General features: G+C 43.1%; 1 protein-coding gene across 1 annotated transcript in view; it reads right to left on the bottom strand.

Moving 5' to 3' along the window:
- ANTXRL (ANTXR like) overlaps positions 1-22,661 on the bottom strand; it is a 62,743-nt gene that overhangs the window by 14,044 nt on the left and 26,038 nt on the right. The window contains exons 11-17 of the mRNA XM_009570782.2: positions 22,410-22,479; positions 21,365-21,443; positions 17,092-17,187; positions 16,663-16,701; positions 13,633-13,731; positions 10,308-10,475; positions 9,100-9,180 (exon numbers count right to left, since the gene is read on the bottom strand). Of these exons, the coding sequence (XP_009569077.2) occupies positions 9,100-9,180; positions 10,308-10,475; positions 13,633-13,731; positions 16,663-16,701; positions 17,092-17,187; positions 21,365-21,443; positions 22,410-22,479 (632 nt within the window). The remainder of the gene's footprint in view (positions 1-9,099; positions 9,181-10,307; positions 10,476-13,632; positions 13,732-16,662; positions 16,702-17,091; positions 17,188-21,364; positions 21,444-22,409; positions 22,480-22,661) is intronic.

Genomic DNA, 22,661 nt, shown 5'->3' with positions numbered 1-22,661 from the left:
TCTTTCCCCTCCAAAAGCTCCTACGTTAAGTTGGACGGAAGAGCTCCTTGGGACACAACCACCTATTATTTCTAGGAACAAACACACCAGGGAAGCAACAAAAGTACCAAAGACCTGATACGGAACTCTCCTTCCCATTTCAGGTATGCTACAGAGACCCAACACACTATGCAAATATGTCCCTGTCATGTTTCCCCTGTGCAGTTTGACCAGTCTATCAAGTACCAGCTCTGCATTTTGAAGTTACTCTTCTCCATGAGGACCCCACTGCCACCTCTGTTATACAAACTCTGTCATACACCCTGGTCTCAACTTACCAGAGACAAAGCCTACTTAGGGTAATAATGTTCCCTAGAAGAAACCCAAAAAGGAGGGGAAAAGAAGGAATATGTTCACTTGCCAAAAAAATAACAATAAAGAAGGCAGTGTTGCTGCAAAGGGTGCAAAGTGTTTGCAATCTTGTTGCTTCAGAAATTGTTCCTACCTGTTCCTAAAGCTGTGAAAACTACAGGATTTTATTATTAACCTGATGTTTATGTTCAAAGCATGATTAAGACTTAACAGACATAGCTCAGACTCTTCAGGTTGTGTAGCATCTTTGTGTTGTTGTACAATGGCAGACAGTGATTTGGGTCATCTTCTGGTACAAGATGAACCACAGCAGTGTATACAAGAACAAGCCTCTAGAACTACGGCTTCTCTGTAGAAAGTAACGGTGCAATACTTTTTTACTTCAGTTACCACTCTGTACAATAACTTTAATATGAATAATAGTATTCATACATTATCGTACAGTGTTTTTTATCACTTAGAGCTCAAACACCTTCAGAGGAAGGTCACAGCATTACTCATTCTGCCTGCGGAGAAATGGATCCCTGTACAGTTACTAGAAGCATGTAAGCAGAGCACTCATGGAGACTCAGTAGGTTAATTTCTGCACTCCTACCCAACTCAGATGACAATTAGAGATGCACAGCTCCCAGCAATTCAACTGAAACAAGGCAACACAGGGTTCAGCATTGATCCAGGGGTGCTGCCAAGAAACAAATAAACATAGTGGCCACAGAACAGCTGTACACTTGCATGTGCAAATTGTGGATCTGTATGTGCAGTCCTAATAAGCAACTGTATGTGCATTTGTGCACTTGCCTTCTCAAAAAAAGATGCACCTTCAGTTGTGGGCTTCCTCCTAAGTCCCAAGATAGTCACCTGACTCCAAGCCAGACCTGCGTAGCTTAGACACCCTGGACTCTAAGTATGATTGCAGAGCATCAATGAAGTGCTGTGTAGGTAACTGTGATAATGTCATGCAAGACCCTATTACCCGAGGGGAGACATGTCAGAACTGTAGTTAACAAGGGATTAAATCATCAGTTCTCATCATTAGTTCCCAAATCATCAGTTCCCAAAGTCACATCACCTACAAAAAATTAGGAACCAGAGCTGATGAGCCTATTCCTTTACCATAAATATCAAAGCAACATCAAATCATGTTACACATGATTTAAAAGTAGAAGAGCCCAACGCCTATTTAACAGCGTTCATCTATGAAGCGCTCAAAATGCTGTTAAGCACATGGACTCACCTTCCTAGAACATACTCTTCATCTCATTTATCACTGTGGAACAATAGTAAAACAAAAGTGAAGTAACTTACATGAGCTACAGCCAGGGTCTCCAAAGTCATATCTCAGTGTCTTAACTGCAAGGCCAATACTTCTTCATGCTGTTGTGCACTAAATGGCAGCAGCCCTGGAATTTGTACCCATCCTTCAGAAGAGCCTCTTATGGCTATTGTTACTGAGACTGTGTCTGGCTCCCAAAGATATGGACAGACCACTGGTTCCACCTGAGGACAGACAGGCAGCATCTATCTACAAAGCCTATTTGTGAATTCTTCTACAATATCAGAAATAACACGATCCTGGCACAAGTAAGAGGTAATGCCAATATGCGGCCTTCTTGCAGGAGAGGAAATTCATTACTGATTACATGTTCCCAGCTGCAGTGCTCAGCACATCTTAGGAACTGTGCTTTAGGACATCGGTCCCACATGAGGGAGCTTTTTACCCCTATTTCTGCTACAGCAGGAATCAATCTTACAGATACTCTCCATGATATTTGAAAAGTCCCTGGTGACTGGAAGAAGGGTAACGTTGTGCCCATTTTTAAAAAGGGCAGAAAAGATGACCCTGAGAACTACTGACCTATCAGCCTCACCTCTGTGCCTGGGGAGATCATGGAACAGATCCTCCTAGAAGCTATGCTAAAGCACATGGAGGACAGGGAGGTGATTAATGGCAGCCAGCATGGCTTCACCAGGGGCAAGTCCTGTCTGACCAACGTGGTGGCTTTCTATGATGGGGTAAACGCAGCAGTGGACACGGGTAAATCAACAGAAGTGATCTATCTAGACTTCTGTGAAGCCTGTGACACAGTCCCCCACAACAACCTACTCTCTAAACTGGAGAGATATGGATTTGATGGGTGGATGGTACAGTGGATAACTGGTTGGATGGTTGTATTCAAAGAGTAGTGGTCAATGGCTTAAAGTCCAGATGGAGGTCCGTGACAAGTGGTGTCCCTCAGAGGTCTATACTGGGACCGGTGCTGTTCAATATCTTTATCAATGATATTGACAGCGAGATTGAGTGCACCCTCAGCAAGTTTGCAGATGACACCAAACTGAGTGGTGTAGTTGCCACACCAGAAGGATGGGATGCCATCCAGAGGGACCTGGACAGACTGGAGAAGTGGGCCTGTGAGAACCTCATGAGATTCAATAAGGCCAAGTGTAAGGTCCTGCACCTGGGTCGAGGCAATCCCCATTTTCAGTACATGATGGGAGATGATGTGATTGACAGCAGCCCTGCAGAGAGGGACTTGGGAGTGCTGGTCGATGAGAAGCTTGACATGAGCTGGCAATGTGTGCTCACAGCCCAGAAGGCCAACCGTATCCTGGGCTGCATCAAAAGAAGCGTGGCCAGCAGGTCGAGGGAAGTGATTCTGCCCCTCTATTCCTCTCTTGTGAGACCTCATCAGGAGTACTGTGTCCAGTTCTGGAATCCTCAACGTAAGAAGGGTATGGAGCTTTTGGAACAGGTCCAGAGGAGGCTACAAAGATGACTGGAGGGTTGGAGCACCTTCCCTACGAGGACAGGCTGAGAGAGTTGACCTTGTTCAGCCTGGAGAAGAGAAGGCTCTGAGGAGATCTCCTAGCAACTTTCCAGTACCTGAAGGGGGCCTACAGGAAAGCTGGAGAGGGGCTATTCATAAAGGCTTGTGGGGTTAGGACCAGGGGGAATGGGTATAAACTGGAGAGGGGAAGATTTAGACTGGACATTAGGAAGAATTTCTTCACCATGAGAGTGGTGAGGCACTGGAAGAGGTTGCCCAGGGAGGCTGTGGATGCCCCATCCCTAGAGGTGTTCAAGGCCAGGCTGGATGGGGCCTTGGGCAGCCTGATCTAATGGGATGTCCCTGCCCATGGCAGGGGGGTTGGAACTGGATGATCTTTAAGGTCCCTTCCAACTCCATCTATACTATGATACTGGTCTCCTTTGCAAGTAGATGAAAAAAGAAGCAAACCAGGAGATATGTGCACATTTTCATTGAACGTGGCAAAGTAAGATCACCTCACCTCTTTAGGTTTTCAGCAGCTTATGAAGGTAACTGGCTCCAGAAAGGTTAAGCAAAGGGAAAAAAGCTCCATAACCCAGCAACAGTTGCTGGTGAATACAGTCTGAAGGAGCTCAGTACTGCTTTTTCAGCACATCCTGTAGCTCTGCTGATTACTAATTGGGCAATTACAACACATCTCCAAGCAAGTGGCATGGAAGCCTATTAAAGGCCATTACTCAGTCTTGAAAATAGATAATTAGTATAAGCTTCAAATAGCACTGGTACATGGGCAGCTAGCATGCAGTGACAGGCAGGTGCTGCCATCCCTGTGGGCTGCATCCACACTACTCATCAACCGTAGGTGGCAGCCAGAAAATAATTACTAGTCATTAATAAATGATAGGTTTGCTGTCACACCATTCATCTGAGTAGTCCCGTGTGTCTGGCATTAACTAAACCTCACACCTATAAGGAAGGTAAACACTCTGTTCTCATGCTTGATCTTATGGCTCGATGTCCAGATGGAGATCCATGACAAGTGGTGACTCTGAGGGGTCTTTACTGGGACCAGTGCTGTTCAATATCTTCATCAATGATATAGACAGTGAGATCGAGTGCACACTCAGCAAGTTTGCAGATGACACCAAGCTGAATGGGGCAATTGCCATACTGGAAGAATGGGATGTCATCCAGAAGGACCTGGACAAGCTGGAGGAGTGAGCCTGTGTGAACCTCATGAGGTTCAATAAGGCCAAGTGCAAGGTCCTACAGCTGGGTCAGGGCAAACTGCAGTTTCAATACAAGCTGGGGGATGTTGTGATTGAGAGCAGCCCTGCAGAGAAGGACTTGGGGTGCTGGTGGATGAGAAGCTCCACACGAGCCAGCAATGTGTGCTCACAGCCCACAAGGCCAACTGTATCCTGGGCTGCATCAAAAGAAACGTGGCCCGCAGATCGAGAGAGGTGATTCTGCCCCTCTATTCTGCTCTTTTAGGACGCCACCTGGAGTATTATGCCCAGTTCTGGAATCTTCAACATAAGAAGGATATGGAACTGTTGGAACAGGTCCAGAGGAGGGCTACAAAAATCATCAGAGGGCCGGAGCACCTCCCATACAAGGACAGGCTAAAAGGGTTGGGGTTGTTCAGCCTGGAGAAGAGAAGGCTCCAAGGAGACCTTATAGCGACCTTCCAGTACCTGAAGGGGCTACAAGAAAGCTGGGGAGGGACTTTTTACAATGGCATGTAGTGATAGGAGGGGGGGAATGGCTTTAAATTGGAGAGGGGCAGATTTAGACTAGACATAAGGATGAATTTCTTCACCATGAGGGTGGTGAGGCACTGGCACAGGTTGCCCAGGGAAATTATGCCCCAACCCTGGAAGTGTTCAAGGCCAGGTTGGATGGGGCGTTGGGCAGCCTGATCCAGTGGGAGGTGTCCCTGCCCATGGCAGGCGGGTTGGAACTGGATGATATTTAATAAGCTTATCAGCTGAAGAGTGATCACTTTGAAGTGCATGCACAGAATAAAGAATGCAAATACTCCTTTCTCCTCATTTCAGAGGCTGGTGTTTAAAATTCCAGCTGCCATGCCTTGTTCAAAATCACACAGTAACTCAACAGTGAGAACTTGAAAGGACTCAGAAGCCCTGGCTTTCAATACAACCGGCAGCGCAGTTTGTGAAATTTTTGACTGCACAGCAGCCTTTTCACCTTCAAATTTATGGAATGAAGACGAAAAAAAGGCTTTCAGATTTTTGTACAACAGCCTGCTTCTAGTCCCATTCCCCAGGAAAAGCTTCACACAGATAAGCTATTTCCTAAGTTAAGTCCCATGAGTATACAAGGGTGACAGCGACACCAAAATTCAGTATACGCTCTCACTCTCTGTTGCAGGTAATTTTCAGTGACAAAAATGAGATCACTTTTTAAAGCTTTAAAGTAGACAAGAGCAGTTCTGCCTGGGGGGAAAAATGTCATCTTTTTTTTAGTTGAGGTTTTTGGTAAACCAAGCCGCCAAGAATTTCCTGTGACGGTATGTGCTGAAATGCAAAATGGAATGGATTTGCTGAAAGCAGCAACTAAGAGGATCATTTGAAAGAAGCACCTCATCTTCCTCTCTGCACATATTGGAGCTCTTAATGCTTACTTGCTGGTGTTGGTAATAGCCCCACTTTTGATCCATGAGGTCGAGGGGAAGAGCCTGAAAGTTCCCTTTTGCAGAGGCAATTAATATTTTAATAATAAATAATAGATTACTATTTCTCAAACTCCAATCTTCATAGCAGCTCTCTGCAAGCTCAGGAGGACACCAACAGAGAATGATGGGGAAGCCCTCAAGGCAGCCTAAGTATCCTGAGCAATACATAGCTTGTCAGGCCATGTGGCCACCTTGACACGCTCCCTGTTGCTGGATGAGCAGACTGTTCCCACCTCAGAGCCATCAATCCCCTTACTGGGCTAGAAGAGTGACTGTTGATCCTCTAAACCCCAAATTTCTCAGCAATGAAGGGGAAAACAGCAGCCTAGCTCTAAGGGATCTCTCACTGCAACAGTAGTACAAATGCTTGTCAAGGCTTCACCTTTGTAGTTTCCTGAAAGGAAGAAAGCGCAGTGATCTGCAGGAAAGCTGCTAGTCCTTTTTTATCTCTTCACTCCTCTGCTGATGGTTGTCAGAGAGCTCAGCAAAAAGCCATCTCACAAATAGTGTCTGCTAACGAGGTAGAGTTAAATGTGTGTTTATCCCTCGCTATCCCATCCTGCTGCAGCAGAAGCTCCTGCCAGGCATGACCTGCAGAAGTTGAGTGAGCTGTGACCATTTATTGAGGTACTTGCCAAACAAATAACCAATTTCAGTGGTGAGGCCACAATATGTTCTTGCATGGAGACTAAGAGAAGGAGCCATCTGTAGAGCCACACCAAACACTGTGGGCACAGCTTCCAGGAGAAGGGGCATCAGAGCTTGTGCTTAGATGATTTTCTTAAGTCAATTATGAAAAGCACCTATGATTCTAACAACCACTCCTATCAATACAATTCTGCTCAATGCTGCCAGTTCATCCACACAGGGCTCTTTATCTTTATAAGTCCCTGCCATTCCCTGGAAATTTGGAAAATGCAACATCAGCAAGTTATCCAGTGGGAAACAACCTACATCTCTGGTAATCCCTGAAAATGTAAAAATAATTGACTGATTTTTGGAAATTCAGAGGTAGGATTCTTCTGAGTCATGAATCCAAATGCCATTCCCAAAACACAATTAAATTGTTTGTTTCTTTTGCCTTCTGAGCTCTAAGTTTTCGTGAACGACCAAAACAACTATGAAATTACCTTAAAATCAAACAGAAAAAGGCAAACATTCACTGCTGTCAGCACACCTCTACAGGAGTGACCTGCCAGGACCAGGTTGAGCAGAGCTGTGGGCTCCCTCCTGGGGCTCTTGGGCTCCTCCAGCTCTGCACAGCCAGAGTGGTCCAGGCTTTCCATGCTGTCAGTCATGCATACCACTGAATTGATTTCCCCATTCTTCGGACACAAATTAACTGTGTGCATATGTGTGTGTGTACATACTCATATGGACATACATGGATATTTATACACTTCCCCTCTACCAAAAGCTTAATTCACAAGAGGCCAATTTTCCTCTGAGAAGAATTGCTACTAGAAAAGTAAACCAATAAACCAAACAATAAATAATAACCTTGCTCTTCTCTGTGCAAGCTTTCTCTATGAAATACATGCCTGTGATATCCTTTATTTTTTTGCAGCAGTGGGGTGTCTAGTCACTTTCTTGTTCCCTTTTCAATATTCTTCAGCTTTAGTTAATTTCACAGGCCAGGGAACAGAGATGATCCTATTCTTCCACTGAAGCTGGCTCAATAGGATTCTTTCCACCCTATTTCCCAGATGTACATTTGATTTTTCTAATGTTCCCTCTGATACAATAATCCTTCAGCTCACTGTGTTTTACATTGCCTTTTTTTGAGTCACTCATCCTCCCTGCAGCAGAGCTGAAAGGCAAGGAACTGAGGATCCCTGTTTGGAGCCAGCCGCCTGCATGTTTCTTGACCGCATGGGCTAACAGAGGCTCTGTTGTGCCCTGCACTGATAGAAATGTATCAACCGAGGGAATGAAAGGCAGAGGATAGATTCATATTATACAGTGTTAGAGCTATCAAAATACAGCTGGGCCTAAAGAGCCTATTCAGAACCTCTAGATCGTGCTTAAAAAGTAAATAAGGTGTCTTGAGCGCAGCTGCCTTGAAAATGCAGCTTAGTGAAACAGTTAAGACCATTTTACAAAGTGGGAAGCTGAAGTTATTTTCTTATTTTCCTTAAGCAACAAAAAAAGAAAAATGGAAGAGATTAAACTTTAAATACTGAAGCTGCATGTTTGGTTAATAACTAGTAAAATGTCAAAATTTAATTTTGGCAGAAGTCAGAAAGATGCAACTTACTTGTCCTAGATGATGCAAGTTCTGGCTACTTTTAAAGTTTCTTATTAGGCGCAAAAATCACCCAGGCAAACAAGCCCAGCACAGCGGCCTCTGCATCACTCCTACCCCAGAAAGGCACTTTATGGCCTCTACTGCTGTAACTCTATAACCTCTTCCCCTGAGAAGATGAAATGTTTGGACTCTGGCCAGAGAAGGGCCACAGAAGAGGAGAAATACTGCCGTCTCTGCTTAGCCCTTATGCTTCAAAGTGCCACTGCAGAAAGCCAACTCTGAAGGTACAACAGCCCAAAGCATCAATACTCAACAGCGTTGTTCCCTCAGAAGACCAAGACAGAAACAACCAGGCTCTTGTGGGGAAATGAACTCAGCTATCACAAGTGACCCAGGGGCAGCACATAGATATCTCTGTGACTCTGAAAGGCACAGACAAACCCCCTGCTTCCTTGCAGGTGGAATCTGTTCCTGACCTATGTTTGCTCAATAGACTTCATTATGGGAGGAGACACTCTCTGTCTACATATAGGATATGACTGAGAAGTGTGTCTTTGCACAGAATTCTACAGAAACTTTATTCTGCACTAATTTTGCTATCATTCGTTTCTTAATCACCTGCACAGTTCATGATTTCTCTCATTAATGACTTAACCCTATTATTAAATCTTAATATTAAATATTAAATAACCCTATTATTTTTATGAAGTTGAGTAAGAAGGATAATTGCTGTTGTAGAATGACTATTGCGTATTAAATTCAAAACAAGCAGTCACCTAGAACCCACAAACAAAAATCCTATGCTTTGACTGCAACACAAGTCACCAGAAAAAAAAGACTAAGAACTCACGTGGCTGAAAGTGTTCTCATACACTACTGTGGTTGGCAAGCTTCTTCCACAGTCTGCTCAAATGATCACACTGGAGAAGCTGCTGTTGACCTTTTGGTCAACAACGAGTGGGATGGTTTGGAGAGGAGAAAGAAGAGCACTATTGCTGCTAACAGAGACATACATAAGGTTTGCAACACCTTACCTTATCCCCTGGCTGCGGTCTCATTAGAGAGACTTGATCATAGCCTCTTCGAACCAACGCCCACAGTGCATCAAGTTTGCCCTTGAATAAAAAAAAAAAAATAAATATGACATGTCCAAGAAATCTGGGGGAAACAGCACGATATTAAACTACAGGTGAGTTGATCCAGTCTTTCTGCATTAAAATATCTGCACAAACATTGCTTGTGTGCCCTGTCCCTCTGTACACTGCTTATCCGGACAGCCAGAAAAGAGATCTCAATGGGGTAATGTACCCAATATGCAATAGGCCAAATTCAGCCTGCTCAAAACTCACTGAGGATGACTGTAGTTTACTACAAACAGCTCCCCTAAGAGGTCTGATTAGATAGGTGTCACCAAAAGGCAGAATAACAAAAGTACTGAACTGACAGGAGGGAGCTGGAGCATGGATAAACAGCCACAAGACTATCTATCTAGGCAGGCTTTAAAATTCACAGCTACATTCCAGAAAATATATTCAAGCATTGTTTAATTGATCTGTGAGCATGGTGAGAAGAGGGGACTTCATCCCACAAAGCACTGGTTTGGGACATGGCCACACATTTCTGGGATAAGCATGGTATGCTGCTCCCTTGGCCTGTGCTAGCCCTTCAGCTTCCTCCTCTGTAAGCTGAGATAACAGCTCTGCCCTTCCGCAAGGGTTGTGTAAGGATACATACTTTAAAAGACAGGGAGACACCAGATACTATAATGACACAGGAGTAATGGGGATTGAAAGTGTGGAGAGACTGAGCGACTTGCCCAAAATCAAACACTATGTCTTGTGGCAGAATGAAAGGGGGACAGAGCCCAACCCAACCCAAGGCCTTAGCCACAGTGTAATCAAAGCAAGAATGGTGCAGATTATCTGATCTTCTTTGTATTCTGCCTTGAGAGGGCATAAAATAGCAACCTGCTTCTACCTTCCACAGGAGGTGAAACTCTTGTAACTGCCATTACAATCCAGGCTGTGCAAAAGTACCTGTAAAGAAGGTGCAAGCTGAGAGAGGGAAGATATCTGCTCATGCTCCTTAACACCCTCCTCTTTTCCTCAAAAAACTATGGCAGCACAGTGCCAGGTGAAATGCATGTTCCCAGCTCCACTATGAGAAAGGCCACACCAAGGAAGCAGGATGTAGTAAGAAACATGACAAAAGACTTCATAAAACTATGGGACAGACACATTACCTTGATTGGAGTGTACCATTTCCGCTGGGAAGGTGGTTTTCTCACATGGGGCTTTTTTGGCTTGGGTTCCCATGGCTCATACTCCTGTTCCGGCAGCTTAATAATAGCATTTTTAGGCTTCTCCAATTTTGCTCCTTCCTCTGTTGACCCTTTGTCTCCCCATCGCACCTGAAGTCAGAAGAGCACATTATAAGAGGAGACACTCCAGCACTCCCCACTAGTTTTCACAGACTTTAACCTAGGTACTGCATTCAGTTTTGGAGTCCTCAGCATAGGAAGACCATTGATCTGTTAGAGTGAGTTCAGAGGAGGGCCATGAAGACGATCAAAGGGCTGGAATGCCTCCCATACAAGGAAAGGCTAAGAAAGTTTGGTTTGCTTAGCCTAAGGGAGAGAAGCCATCCAGTACCTAAAGGGGGCCTACCGGAAAGATGGGTAATCATAGAACCACTAGGTTGGAAAAGACCTTTGAGATCATCAAGCCAAACTATACCTGTCCACTACTAAATCATACCCCTAAGCACTTCATCTACCCGTCTTTTAAATACTTCCAGGGATGGTGACTCAACCACTCCCCTGGGCAGCCTGTTTTACTGCTTGATAACTCTTTCAATGAAGAAGTTTTTCCTACTGTCCAGTCTGAACCTCCCCTGGCGCAGACTGAGGCCATTCCTTCTCGTCCTATCACCTAGCACTTGGGCAAAGAGACCAACACTCACCTCTCTACAATGTCCTTTCAAGTAGTTGTAGAGAGCAATAAGGTCTCCCTTCAGCCTCCTTTCCTCCAGGCTAAACAACCCCAGCTCCCTCAGCTGCTCCACACAAGACTTATGCTCCAGCCCCCTCACCAGTTTCATTACTCTTCTCTGGACACACTCCAGGACCTCAATGTCTTCCTTGTAGTGAGGGGCCCAAAACTGAACAGAGTATTCGAGGTACAGCCCCACCAGTGTGAAGTACGGGGGCACAGTCACTTCCCTGGTCCTGCTGGCCATGCTGTTTCTGATACAAGCCAAAATGTTATTGGCCTTCTTGGCCACCTGGGCACACTGCTGGCTCATTTTCAGTCGGCTGTCAACCAACATCCCAGGTCTTTCTCTGACAGGCAGCTTTCTAGTCACTCTTCCCCAAGCCTGAAGCACTGCACCGTGTTGTTGTGTACCAAGTGCAGGACACGGCACTTTGCCTTGTTAAACCTCACCCCATTTGCCTCTGCCCATCAATCCTGCCTGTTCAGATCCCTTTGCAGAGCCTCCCTACCCTCAAGCAGACCAATGCTTCCTCGCAGCTTAGTGTCATCCACAAACTTACTAAGGGTACATTCAACCCCTTCATCCAGATCATTGATAAAGACATTGAACAGAATTGCACTGAGCCCTGGGGGACACCACTTGTGATCGTCCTCCAACTGGATTTAACTCCATTTACCACCACTCTTTAGGTCCTGCTCATCCAGCTATTTTTTTACCCAGCAGAGGGTGTGCCTGTCCGGGTCAGTGGCAGACAGTTTCTCAAGCAGAATACTCTGAGAAACGGTGTGAAAGCCTTTAGTGAAGTCCAAGTGCACTATATCCACAGTCTTTTCCTTTATTCCTCACCCATTAAGCAGGCCACCTTGCCACAGAAGGCAAATGGCTCTTTGTGTTACCCAGGCTCTGAACAGCCTGGTCTAGTGGGAGGTGTCCCTGCCCATAGCAGGAGGGTTGGAACTAGATCATCTTCAAGGTCCTTTCCAACCCAAACCATTCTACAATTCCCATTGGATGATCCAAAGCCATCAGATATGAAGCCAGATTTATGAAGACACCAGAAGTATCACTGTAATCAGAAAAACACATTGAACGGTCAAATATTCTCATTCAAAAGCATCTTGAAGCATTTGCAGCTTCCAGTAACCTGAGATGTTGTGGGAATTCACAGCATCCACGGCAGACTAGTCCATTCCCAAGTGAAATCTGAAGCCCTCTGTCCAGTTCTGCTAGGACACAGGTGTCATATGCTTCCCATTGCCTCATGCAGAGGAAGCAGTAGCACCACTTGAAGGTAGGCAGTCTTTACAGCTAGCCCTAAGAAGCTCCTGTTGTTCAGTTCAAACTTGAAAACAGGGTCAGTGGATAAGTAGTTGAATGGCTAAAGAGCATCTTATGAGTAGTTGTGCAGTTCCTATTAAGAACAGCTGTTCTAAAGAAGAGCTTGCAGAGTCACAAGAGGGACAGTAACTTTAACTTCACATACTATATACACTGCTTATTTCATGCTGAAATTCTGATTTTGTTGTCTGAGTCTCAGACAGAAATGTGATCCTGCATTCAAAGGCAACATATGATCTACAGGCATCAAGAATAAAAAATTCATCTGAGGAAAACAGTGAAGGATATTCAGATGTAATTGTCCAAAGGCAGACTTGCAGAAAAGCCATTGCTTTTGTTCTGTTAACCTTAGCTTGGTCCAGATTCACAGCTGGCTTATATTAGCATACCTCCCACAGCTACTAATTAGCTCTATTGGGAGTTTCGGGTGCAACATTCCTAGAAAGTCATCATTAGGCCTTCAGCTGATACAAGTAAGTAACAAACCCCTGCCTTATATTATCCACAATTCGGAATATTGAATTGATTTCATTACCATGGTTATTTACAGGAGCCAGCAGTGGATCACAGCACTATCCACTGACTCGCTGGAACGTATGTGCCATAGGACAGCACAAGGCAGATTTCTTTCACAGTAATGCCCCACTTTACACATCAAGACTGGCTTGTGCATGAATCTTAGGGCAGGATTTGATTTACTGGTCAATTTAAATACAGATGTGGTTTTGAGCATTAGAAATAAAGGATTAACTGGAAAAAAAAACCACAACAAAAACCCCACCTCACCCCAACTAAATAAATAAAGAAATAAGAGGGGGGGGAGGAAAAAGATTACTGCTTTAAATTCCTCAAACCAAATTGCTTCCAGTCAGCCCAGCACTGTGTAGAAGGCCCCTTCAAATACTCAGTGTAACTCTGCCTGAGGCAAGACAACTGGACCCAACTGCACCAGCTGATGGGTTTGATTCAGTAAATTAAAACTTCTTTTGGTGCTTATCCCATTTCTCAACCTGCAATTTTTCTCTGGCTCATAATGCTAGATTCACTTAATTATTCAAGTGAATGATGGCAGCTTGATGTCTTACTTGCACAGCACGTGCAATCAGGTGTATAAGCCCTAATTAAACCCCAGTCTCTGGTCCATCAATGTGGCATTTTAAAAATCACATAGAAATATATTGCTGCAATTTATAAGTAAATATACTGATTTTCACAACACTAAAGGAGCCAAATACCTCCATTCTCTTAATCCCACCAACACCTCGACCTCCATAATAAGATGCATCCACGGTTGGCCACTTTTTCTTTGGCAGTCCATCTTCATCATCCGATTCCTACAGGAAAGACATGGAGATATTGCTGCTGTTCTCACATAAATGGCACAAACTATGGAAAACAAATTAATACCTTGTGGTCCAATTCTTGGATATTTGGCTTTGTGTAATACTTATTTGCTGACAAAAAACAAAAGTCCCTTGTATCTGCAGCTGCGGTTTCAACTAGGGAAGCCAAAGAAGACTGCCTATTCCTCTCTCCAGGAAGCTTTTATTTAGTCAAATATGCATTGAGCTCCAAAATCACAACTGACTTGTGAGGGAAGGCAAAGTGGAGATGAATTGTACATTATACTGGCTTACTAGTATGGTATGCAGAAAATGCTGCAATCAGTTAACCCAAAGAAATCATTTATTAATGTCACTTAACAGGGAAAAAAGCTACCACTGTGAATTTTCTAACATGTGCATCGACCCTTTTCTCGTGGCAGTTGTAACCAGTTATTCTACTCTGCTTCATTCTTTGCAGAGTCTGGCTCAAGCTGTACAGTTTGGAAACAGGATCAGACTCAACATCTCCAAATTGCCAGGAAGCTCTCTTTCAGAGTTTTGACCTGCACTTGTAAAGACTGAAGATTATTTTTCTAGAACATGGGAGAGTCTGAATCAGGATTTTACTTTGAGTCCATTGTTCTGTTCTTGCTTAACTAAAAACTGGCAAATTTTTCTGTTTCACCAACCCTGGGAACACATCTCCAGCTCAGTCATTTTGAGCCAATAGAAGTCACTGTGATTTCTCAGACTCCCTATCATTACATTGAGTTGAGGCAGCTGAAAGTCACACCATGACACTCTCTAAGTACACAAGTAGTTGAGGAAAGAGCCCAACAAGCCTCCTACGATATCACCTTCATTCCTTCTGCTCTTTAATATCACCTCATGCTGATATGCAGACGTGTGTGCCGCTCTTGGACTGGCCACGCACAGTGCTCTCCGCTAACCTTCATCAGTACAAGTACGTTTCTAGAAACACTGCCAGGACTTAGTTTTTACTAAAACAACAAAAATAATCAAGTGAAATCCAAATACAAATTATTGTCAGATTATTAGGTGACATTTTCTCAAAATTGCCCTACATGTTTCTATTGGAAAGTAAAAGGAATTGAGAGACCAAAAGCCAAAAATAGCTTTTAAAAAACATGCCTTAATTTTTATTTAACTCTTAGATTATGCCTTGGAGAAAGGTATTTCCATCAGTTATTCAATGACATCTCATCTTTCAGATACAGGTTTTTTTTTTGGTTAGGTTTCCTTTTTTTTGGTTGGGGTATTTTTTTTTCTTGTTTTGTTTTTATCCTAAGTCAGAGAAATAAATATAGAAGGAAGACACTGTGGTTTGTTGTCGGGTTTTGTTATTTTGATTTGGTTTTGTTGTTGTTGTTTAAGACTGGTACAAGCACACAAACAGATTTTATCTCATTTCGTGCCAAAAATAAATAAATAAAATAATAAAATAATAATACAATACCCAATGAACCACATCAGCAGTTTTAATTGAATTTATATTTCTAAATAATAGTAAATTAATAAAATAAAATAAATTATTATTATTAAATTAATAATTTAATTTCTACTTTATTTCATTGTGAACTTGAGTACTATATAATACATCCTGCCTCTTCATGCCATGGAAGATTTCAGGTCTTCATGTCTAACAACCCTTATTGCTAGCAAGCTTGACAGTAGCAGGACATAGTTAATCGTTATGGCTGCTACTTTTCCAGCTGATGAAGGATTTATACCAAATATCATCTATACTGAACACACAGCAAGGCAATATCAACAGCTACCACATACATACATTTTGAAAAGAAATGGAAATATAATGCTTGTATTTTAGAACAAGTGTTAGGCAACTATATTCATTTTAACAGCAGCAATACCAGACTGTATCAGTTACTCCTCGAGATTTACATAAGGTCACAGTCTCTTTGACTGCATTTAAAATCTCTGCTGATCAGAGCAATTACAAAGCATCTGGGAACTCTGCTGTAGGGATGTGATGGTCTCTGAAACTGCCTTAAAACACAGCATGGCTACAATTGCATGCTTTGTGACAATACTACTCACTAAAACCAATGTGATTTTTTGTGCATTTTCTAAAGCTAAACTGTCCCAGAGCTGCTACCCAGGCCAACCAGCAGAATCCCATACACAGTAATGGTGGCCTCTGGCAACCTCAAAACAGCAGCAGTGGTTGCCTCTCCATATTCATGCCAAGTTACAGCAAGTTAGCAGCAAATTGTAAGCTTCTTTTGTGGGTTCGGCAAGTATTTTCCATCATTTAATTGTCTATGCCTAGCACAGAAATCAAAAGGCAGGCATGAGTTTTCTCTGGAGGTACTTTTATTTATTACTATTATTTTCATGAAATTAGTACAGTGAAACTAAGCTGAGGTCCCCAAAAGAGCAAAATACTACTCTGCCTCAAACAGCTCCCAGTCTAAATGGAGAAAGGCTAAATGTTCTTCCAAGGGTCACTCTGCAGCAGAACCACAGCCAGGGCAGACTCTTGTCTCCCTTTCCTGCAGCAAAGCCACACAAATGTGGTCTTTGCTCTCCTTTCTTCCAGCTACCAGACTTTGTTCCTTACTGCCAATTTGGGCAAACTTCTGCTGAGAACAAGGGTAGTTTTAATGGAGGAGGGACAGATTTCAGCACAGCCCGAGAAGCAAAGATTTGCTTACACACCTGTTTGATGTGCAGTGGAAGTAACAAAATACCGTAGGAACTATTTCTCTGTGGATAGAAATAATCTTGCTGTATGTATATAAAGAGGCCGGAAGGCAGAAATAACTATCCTGACCTAAGAGACTTCCTCCCACAACCTTCAAGATGTCATTAAGACACCTACAGGGCTGATGTTCCTGGGCAGCACCATATACTACAGTGGGTGCAGACAGTACAGTAGCACAAAAATAGCATGCTTACAGGCTCTGGAGGTGGTGGTGGTGGTGGCTCCTTTATCACCTGGAATATATAAAATATATAAAGAGAAATCTGAGTTAATCCATCTCAGTGCCACACCCCTCTATCCCCTATGAGCTCCATTACACCTCTCTGCAGCAGGTATCAAGTCTTGTCCTAAGTAGGTCTCAGACCCTACACAAACTTGGGCCCTGTCCATAAGCTCACTTAAAATTCTTATTCAGCTTTAAAAAACACATAAACATCGCAACATTCAAAACCCAGACCAGCATGACTTCAACAAGCACTTGAAGCAATTTTTTGAATCAGGGCCTTACAAACCTGGCAGCGTTTTTCTTAAACGAAGTTAACCACCCACTCCAACACTTCTAACTCTGTGCTTTCACAGAGAAGAGATGAAACTAAGTCAAAAGAATAAAACACTTTACATACCACTGTGCAGCAGAGGGGCCAGAACCACCAAAGGAGAGCCAGAGCCAGCATCAGAAAGAGAATCAGGAGAGCAATGAAAAGGATGGTCCCAGTCAGCTGCAAAAGAAAGGTAATCACTTCTGAGTTATCTGCATGTGTCACAAACAAGGCAGAAGCCCTGAAATTACACAATTATACTGGGTAAAATGGACCCGGTTTCCCTCACTGCAAGGTCTCAGGTAGACTGCACAGTCAGTCATTGTTTTCATTAGGGTCATATCAGTATGATAAATCTGTATTTGAAGTCATGATTCAGGGAAGTACTTCCTGGTTTTGGTGTGTTTATGTATAACTTAAGTATAAGTTTATGGCATGCTTTTAGATCACAAGTTTCAAAGGTGCTAAACTTGTATGCAAACCATTCCCAAATCTGTGCTAATACGTTCCTTAGCACTGTCAAAAGGAGTGTTTCAAAATACATGACCATAGACTCTCAAGTGTGCAGAGTAACCTTTCATGACTAGAGACACAGAATATGCAAATGCCAATATTCAAAGAAAGGGAATACTGGAGCTAAGAGCTTATGGGTAACTGTGTACCAACACCACAGAACACAGCACAACTTACTCGCTCAGCCTCATCAAGCTCTCAAACCTGCCTGAACTCAAACTGCACACACAACTCCAGCCGGAGTGTTTATGCAAACTAGTCCTTAATGTCACTGGTTCTTGATAATCTTTCTGGGGCTCAATTTGACTGCTTTTAATGACATTCTGTAATCATGATCTTAACAATTCATAATTCTTCTCTTCCATCTATTTTTCTGCAGAGAACAGTGGGACTCCAGGGTCAGGTAGCTAAGGGTTTACACTCAAAATAGAAGTTAGATTTTCTTCAAAAAGACTAGAATAAAAAAAAAAAAAAAAAATTCAAGTGTTAACACCTGACGTTAGCTTTTCACAGACCTCTTTCACAGAAGAAAATTATAGTTCTGATCTTCCTGGGTAAATCCTGATGGACTTTTTGCACTCAGATAATTTCATGTCAGTGTGTTCAGAAGAGGTATTAACTCTGTGTATTGTTCTGACGACTACAGAAAAGGCCTCCATACACTGCATGGTCCCTGCAGAACATACAGAGCACATGGCTTTTGGGAAACTGAACATTTGTAACAGATTGGTAGTGGCATGCTGGTACACACCATTTCCTTGGACTGGGCTCTGTGATGAGGATAAGATTAGCACTGGTGTTCCAGTCATTTCTTCTATACCGGGAAAAGAAACCTACTCAACCGTAGATTTCTTTGAGTTTGAAGAGAGGTTCAATTCACCGGCAACAGGACTACCAGAGAACAGGCAAAACCTGGCAGCAAACTGCAGGATAGCCTGAGACTAGGAAGATGTGAAAAGAGCTGGAAGAAAAATCTGAGAATCAAGCTGAGGGTACAGGAGTTCCCCAGAGAGAAAGCTGGTAAAGAGATTTCCAAATAAGGACAGGTAGGAGTATAAATAGAAAAAAAGCAAGTTCCAAGGAAGATTTATAGAGGATGAAGTCCATGAGATTCACCTTAATAAATCTGAATCTACTTATTGAATTCCCATGACACTAGAAACTGATGCTTAGCCCCTTGTGACAGTATGTGTTCCCTTCACTGTTCCAAGTGGGTTTGTTTTCACCTTAGGACAATGAAAATGCTGAGAGTTGAAAAGAAAGTACCAGCTGATAAGAGCTTTGTGAAGTCTAGGTGAGATCTCAAGTGGCTGACCTGGGTGGTAACTAGTTCTTCCTCAGAACTAATCCTAGAGCTGGGATTAACAAAACCACGGCTTTTACTCCATGCTTTTAGCGAGACAGTTCAGTAACCCATATCTCTATGTCACAGCATCACCATCCCTCCACTAGTCTGCGGCCTCTTGTTACAGACACAGCAAACTGACCTGTTTTGGATACACAATTTAACTCATTCATTTGCGATGTGCCAGACCTCCTGCTCAAAGCAATCCTGTTAGAAAGTACACTACCCAGCTGCCATTCAGTGCTGCTCCCCTCTCTGGCCCTCCTATGGCCCCATATAGCAGTAACACATCTTGGATGCAGACACTTAAAAGGCATGAATTCACAGTTAAGTCGGTTTGCTGAGAAAACAATGACTAAAAGTCAAGCATAACTTTAAGAGATATTGCTGTACACCTCTAAACCAAATCCAGTGCAGTGCACGAGCCACAGATGCACATATCACTGCTGCTGTTATTCCAAACGTTACCTCCTCCTTGTTTGGTAGTCTTTGTTCCTAGGTGGTGTTTTTCCCATGCTAGGTGCTCATATAAATAGCTGAAGCACATGCCAGCAGCAGCTCAGGAACTGCTGGGAACAAGAAGCTAAAAAGTCCTCTGTTAATGGTTAAATACACAAAACACCATAGTGAAGCTGGACTTGGAAAAGGAAATAACAGGCTTCATGCAGCTGGACAGAAATAAGCACAGGGATCACACAGAGGCTTTCGTAGTAAAGTGAAGATACTTACTGAACAGAAAGGACAGAATGGCCAGTTGGGGAGGAGAGCTGAGCAGGCCAGCTCGCTGCCACCCATGGAAAAAGAAACAGGAAAGGAAAGGAAATGGAGGGAGTCTCTAGAACGAGAAGATTGAAATTAGGACAAAGTTGGAAACTGAAATGCCAACCTCCCTACTTATGGGATGTAACTGGAGTGAGCCAGCCTTTTTTTTTTGTACCAGCTAAGAATCAGGCTCCCTGCCTCCTTCACATTCAATCTGCAAGAGGCTGGTCAAAAACAGTCAGATTGACAGGACTGGAAATTGGATTCCTCTCTTTATCCTAAGGCTACTGAGAGGAAAGCTTCCTTAGTCCATGCTCTGGCCTGCAGGAACCCCAGCTAGGGCTAAGACTTCAGTTTTCATCAGAAATGAATTACATATGGGTAACTTAAATGCACTAGTTAACACTTGTGTTTCACTGCAGACTCAAAAGGTTTTATTGTACCTGAGGTAGGAGAGGGGAATAAAATGTGAAAATATCAGTCTTCAGTATAGAAAATTTGGAGGAAAGTTTTGGAAATATAAAAATAATCAGTTGGAGCAGGAAACGTATCTCTGCTAAGTTCTGAGTCCCCACACCCTGGACAGTCCCAGCAGTCTGGTGTGAGATTTCCCAGGCTCATTGCTGAAACCACCAGAAAACAAGATCTGCAAGTTCCAGTCACTACCTCCGTCTTCTTTCTCTCCCTTCTGCTCTGCAGCTGTCAAAAAGGCCAATAGTGATTAAAAATCAGTATGACAGCATTTGGCATAGGCTATAAAAGTCCTTTTGACACTAATAACAATAACGCTCAACTTTGATACAAAGTGTTTGCTTTAAGGTACTCCAGCAAACCTTGTTTCCTCCACAAGCACAGGGCCAAATCTTTAGCTACTGTACTTGCTTGCTCCAGCTATGGGCATTGCCCATTTTTACTCCAAGAAAAGAAAGAAGACTGACTTATCTAGTGGTCTGCTTTGTCAATTTGATTATTTGTACAAGGTTTTGCTAAAGGATTACTTCTAGCTGTTGGCCCATAACACTCCACCTGAGGAGAAGTAATCTTTTTGCCCAGGAGATGCTCATATCACAGCCACTGCTGTCCTGCAGCAGCATATTCTCCCTCAGCTAGGCTGAACAGCAGCATTTTATCAAGAAGCTTATCCCAGGATCTGAAGCTGCTATTTCTTTCTGGTCATCCCCAGTGACACCAAGAGAAAAGCAACCAGCTCCTGTCACTAAAATTGTAAAAAAAACCTTAGCAAATCCTGATCTAGTAAAGGAAAATAGCAGGGGTCTAAGAACAAATGCTGTAACCAGAGCTGTAACCAAAAAAATAACCAGATAAGATTAGAGGACCTTCTAGATCCAAGTCCTGGAAGTTGCATCTTTCACCCAGATCCCATAAGTGTCCTGAAAGCTCAACAGACTGTTGCTTCCTGATTCTCCCTCATTTCCCCAGGTTCCTTTCTAGTCAAATCCTAGCTTTGAGGATTTCTTTCCTGGGAGAGGAATGGGCAGGTTGTCTTTTGTTATAATTTTTTATTCAGTAAATCTATCACCATTTATCCATCATCAATAACAATTTAATCTTGACTAGCGCTGGTTATTCTTCAAAGAACAGTTGGGATCCGGTCAATAACTGTGATGCAGAACCTTTAGAGAGCTCATGCTTACTCAAGGAGGCTTTGCCTGAAGAGCCACTATCTCTTTCCAAGTTCTCATGGTTTCTCTGTCAAGCCCCATTGCAATTACTTACACACTGTGTGCTGGTGATGCTGACAGAGCTGGAGACAAATGTTAGCCCGTTGTTCATGCTGACTTGTAGGAAAACCACCCTAAAGCACAAAACAGATACACTTATTCATAGTGTCATCTTTATACCCATTGTTCCCTTTATTCTGGCTGTGTTTTAGCCATTGGCTCATGAACACACATGGGTAACATGTCCCGCTAAGTCAAGGCATTCTCATGGCTCCAGGTGCTTACCTGCATTTGTCTCTCTGCTTGCCCAGGAGCTACCCTTCTTAAGTTAGCTTAATTGAGTTGGGTCATATGCTTTTTATTAAACCCTCCCCTCCATCCCACCTGGAGCAAAGGGCACTAGGACAGTGAGTCATAACAGAGTTTCAGACATTTGCGATATTACCCTTCATAGCACAAAAAAAAATTCTCCATTCTCCAATATCAGAGAAAGGGTCTAAGGGGAAAAAAAATCCAACACTAACCAACAAACAAAAGGCCCCACAAAAAACAATAAACAACTTTCCCTCACCCACAAATAGGAAAACATTCCTCCTTCCTGCCCAGTACAGTATGTAAGCACCCACAAGATCACCAAGGGGCAAGGTAGGACCTTCTGCCATGTCTTCCAAGAGTCTGCAGGATTACAACAGCTGAAAAATGCCAACGCTAGCCAGAGCAGTTGGCAAAACACAGGAAGCAACATCTACAACAGCAACAAGGAATTCAAATCCAGCATCTCTTTTCAATCAAAATAAAAAGTTTGCCTGGAATTCAATTACCTTTTTGTCTGAAAAAAACAGGATGTAGGAACAGAGGACGAATCACTATTCTGTGATTCTATGATATGGGACCATGGTCTAACAAGGCCTTTGGTTAAGCTGTGCTAAAGACTCAACACTGAGCAGAGCTTTGGCACAAAGAGGATGGAGGTAATCCTGCCAAACATGTAGAAATTTAACAGCTTGGCATTTTGGACAAAATTCTGAACTCTCAGCTCAGTATTGACATCCTTATGCAGAAGTCCCTTCTCTTGATGCATGCTGGAAAGCAATACTTACTGTCCAGCATCTTCTATCACTGGGGCAGGACAAAGTAAGTAAGTATCATGAACGAGGGTCGGCTTTTCATCTGGAAAAAAAAAACAACAAAGTTTCAGGGATGAAAAAAAAAGAAATTGCCCCAAACAGATCACCCTTGGAGAAGCATTGACACCAATGAGAGCCACAGACAAATTCAGTATATAGGCAAGTACCAGTATTTCCCAATTACAAAGCCAAGTACAAGGATGACCTTTCTTTTTCATGTCAATA

Source organism: Cuculus canorus, chromosome 7 (genome assembly GCF_017976375.1).
Source record: "Cuculus canorus isolate bCucCan1 chromosome 7, bCucCan1.pri, whole genome shotgun sequence".
Classification (NCBI taxonomy): Eukaryota; Metazoa; Chordata; class Aves; order Cuculiformes; family Cuculidae; genus Cuculus; species Cuculus canorus.
Note: the sequence above shows the minus strand (reverse complement) of the source record. Positions and strands in the feature narration are given on the sequence as shown.